Source organism: Arachis ipaensis, chromosome B03 (assembly GCF_000816755.2).
Source record: "Arachis ipaensis cultivar K30076 chromosome B03, Araip1.1, whole genome shotgun sequence".
NCBI classification, from domain to species: domain Eukaryota; kingdom Viridiplantae; phylum Streptophyta; class Magnoliopsida; order Fabales; family Fabaceae; genus Arachis; species Arachis ipaensis.
Genome location: NC_029787.2, coordinates 81,307,660 through 81,309,577, shown reverse-complemented (window position 1 = coordinate 81,309,577; position 1,918 = coordinate 81,307,660). Strand labels below are relative to the sequence as shown.

The window sequence follows — 1,918 nt, the reverse complement described above, 5'->3', positions numbered from 1 at the left end:
CCACAACTCTAACCAGTACCCATCCCACAACCAAGCCTCTAACCAAAACACTTACCCTCAACCATCAACACCCCACACTCAACTCATTTCACAAGATTCTCAGAGAATTACCAACCTGGAGCTCCTAATGGAAAAATTGATGAAGAACCAAGAGATGACCACAAGGAACTAGGAAGCCTCCCTGAAGAATATGGAAAGGCAAATTGGTCAACTCTCCAAAAAGATCACCATTGAAAGGCCATCAAGCTCACTACCTAGTGACACTATTCCTAATCCAAAAGAGGAGTGCAAGGCAATACAGCTAAGGAGTGGCAAGACCCTGGTGAGAAATGAAGAAGCAGTCAAGAAACCAAAGGAAAGTGACGAGAAACAAGACAAGGAAAGACTGGGCCAGGAAGTTAGAAGATGCACTTTGGGCATACAGGACAGCTTTCAAAACGGCCATTGGAAAGTCCCCATTTCAGTTATTATATGGAAAATCATGTCACCTCCCTGTGGAGCTTGAACATAGAGCTTTTTGGGCCACTAGACTCCTCAACCTTGATTCTCAAGCAGCAGGAGAAAAGAGGATGCTACAACTAAATGAGATGGATGAGTTTAGACTGGAAGCTTATGAGAATACTAAGATATTCAAGGAGAGAGCTAAGAGGTGGCATGACCAGAAGATCTTAAAGAAAGAATTCAAGCCAGGACAGCAAGTGCTTCTGTACAACTCTAGGCTCAAGATCTTCCCTGGCAAGCTAAAGTCCAAATGGACAGGGCCGTATCTAGTAACAAAAGTTTTTCCCTATGGAAGTCTTGAGCTGCTAGATGAAGCTACACAGAGTCACTTCACAGCAAATGGGCATAGAGCAAAGCCTTACTTAGGAGGGCAATGGGACAAGGAAAAAGAAGTTCAATATCTGAACTGACCAAACACAGAGGATGTCAAGCTAGTGACAATAAAAGAGCGCTTGTTGGGAGGCAACCCAACCTGAGGTAGTTTTCTTTTCATAGCTATCTTAATAAAAAGGTCAATTAGCTTTATCTGTATTACAAGAAGCTAAGTTGGGTGTTGCACACCAAAACAATATAAGAGAGAATGAAGGATTCTAAGTTTGGTGTTCCACTAAAATCCCATCATAAAACACATTCTCACTTCCTGCACAAAGCCAGCTTCAAGCATTCAGATAAACTAGTTGATTATTCTGCTGTTTTCTAGTTATTAGTGCTTTTGAAAAAAAAAAAAAAAGAAAGAAGAGAGATTTTGCATATAGCTAATTTGTTGCATAAGAAGCATTGGCAAGGAACTAAGTTTGGTGTTCACACACCAAAGTAAGTTCAAGAGCCCACAAATAAGTCTTGCAGATTAGCTGAATACCTAAAGGAGTTGAAAAGCAAGCAACATTTGAGGAGTATGCAGGAAAATAGCCAACAAATCAGGGAACATCTATATTATGACTTACAAGGAACAAACAGAAGGAAGAATGAAAAGGCTGCAACCCAACAGGTTGTATTTATACTTGATCCTTGTTGTTGTGTAATGATTTAATTCAGAGTCCTTTATGTCTGGCTATAATGATCATTTAGTTGCAAGTGGAAGTACATGTTGAAGAAAGCTATCTGCATAAATTTTGCTTGAAAGTTATCTGCATAATAATTGTCATCATTCATCAACTTGAATACTTTGTTTTGTTTTCCCTTGCTGTGTGAATAAAAGAGAGATGTTTGATTTAGAAAAGTAATGGTTCAATGTTGCAGAAGTGAGAATAAAAGTTAGTGGTGGTATATGTGTTTGATTTAATTGATAGCTCATAGAATAAATGTTGGGAAATGACTTGTTACTGGAAGACAAAGCTAGTTTGCTGTTATGATCTCTCAATTATTGAAAATCCCTTGGAAGTAAACCAAAACAAAAAGAAAAAGAAGAAGAAAAGCC

General features: G+C 38.7%; 1 protein-coding gene across 1 annotated transcript; it reads left to right on the top strand.

Moving 5' to 3' along the window:
- On the top strand, nucleotides 588-911 carry LOC107633324. The gene has a single exon (XM_016336965.1). It carries the CDS (start codon nucleotides 588-590, stop codon nucleotides 909-911), a length of 324 nt encoding a protein of 107 aa, XP_016192451.1.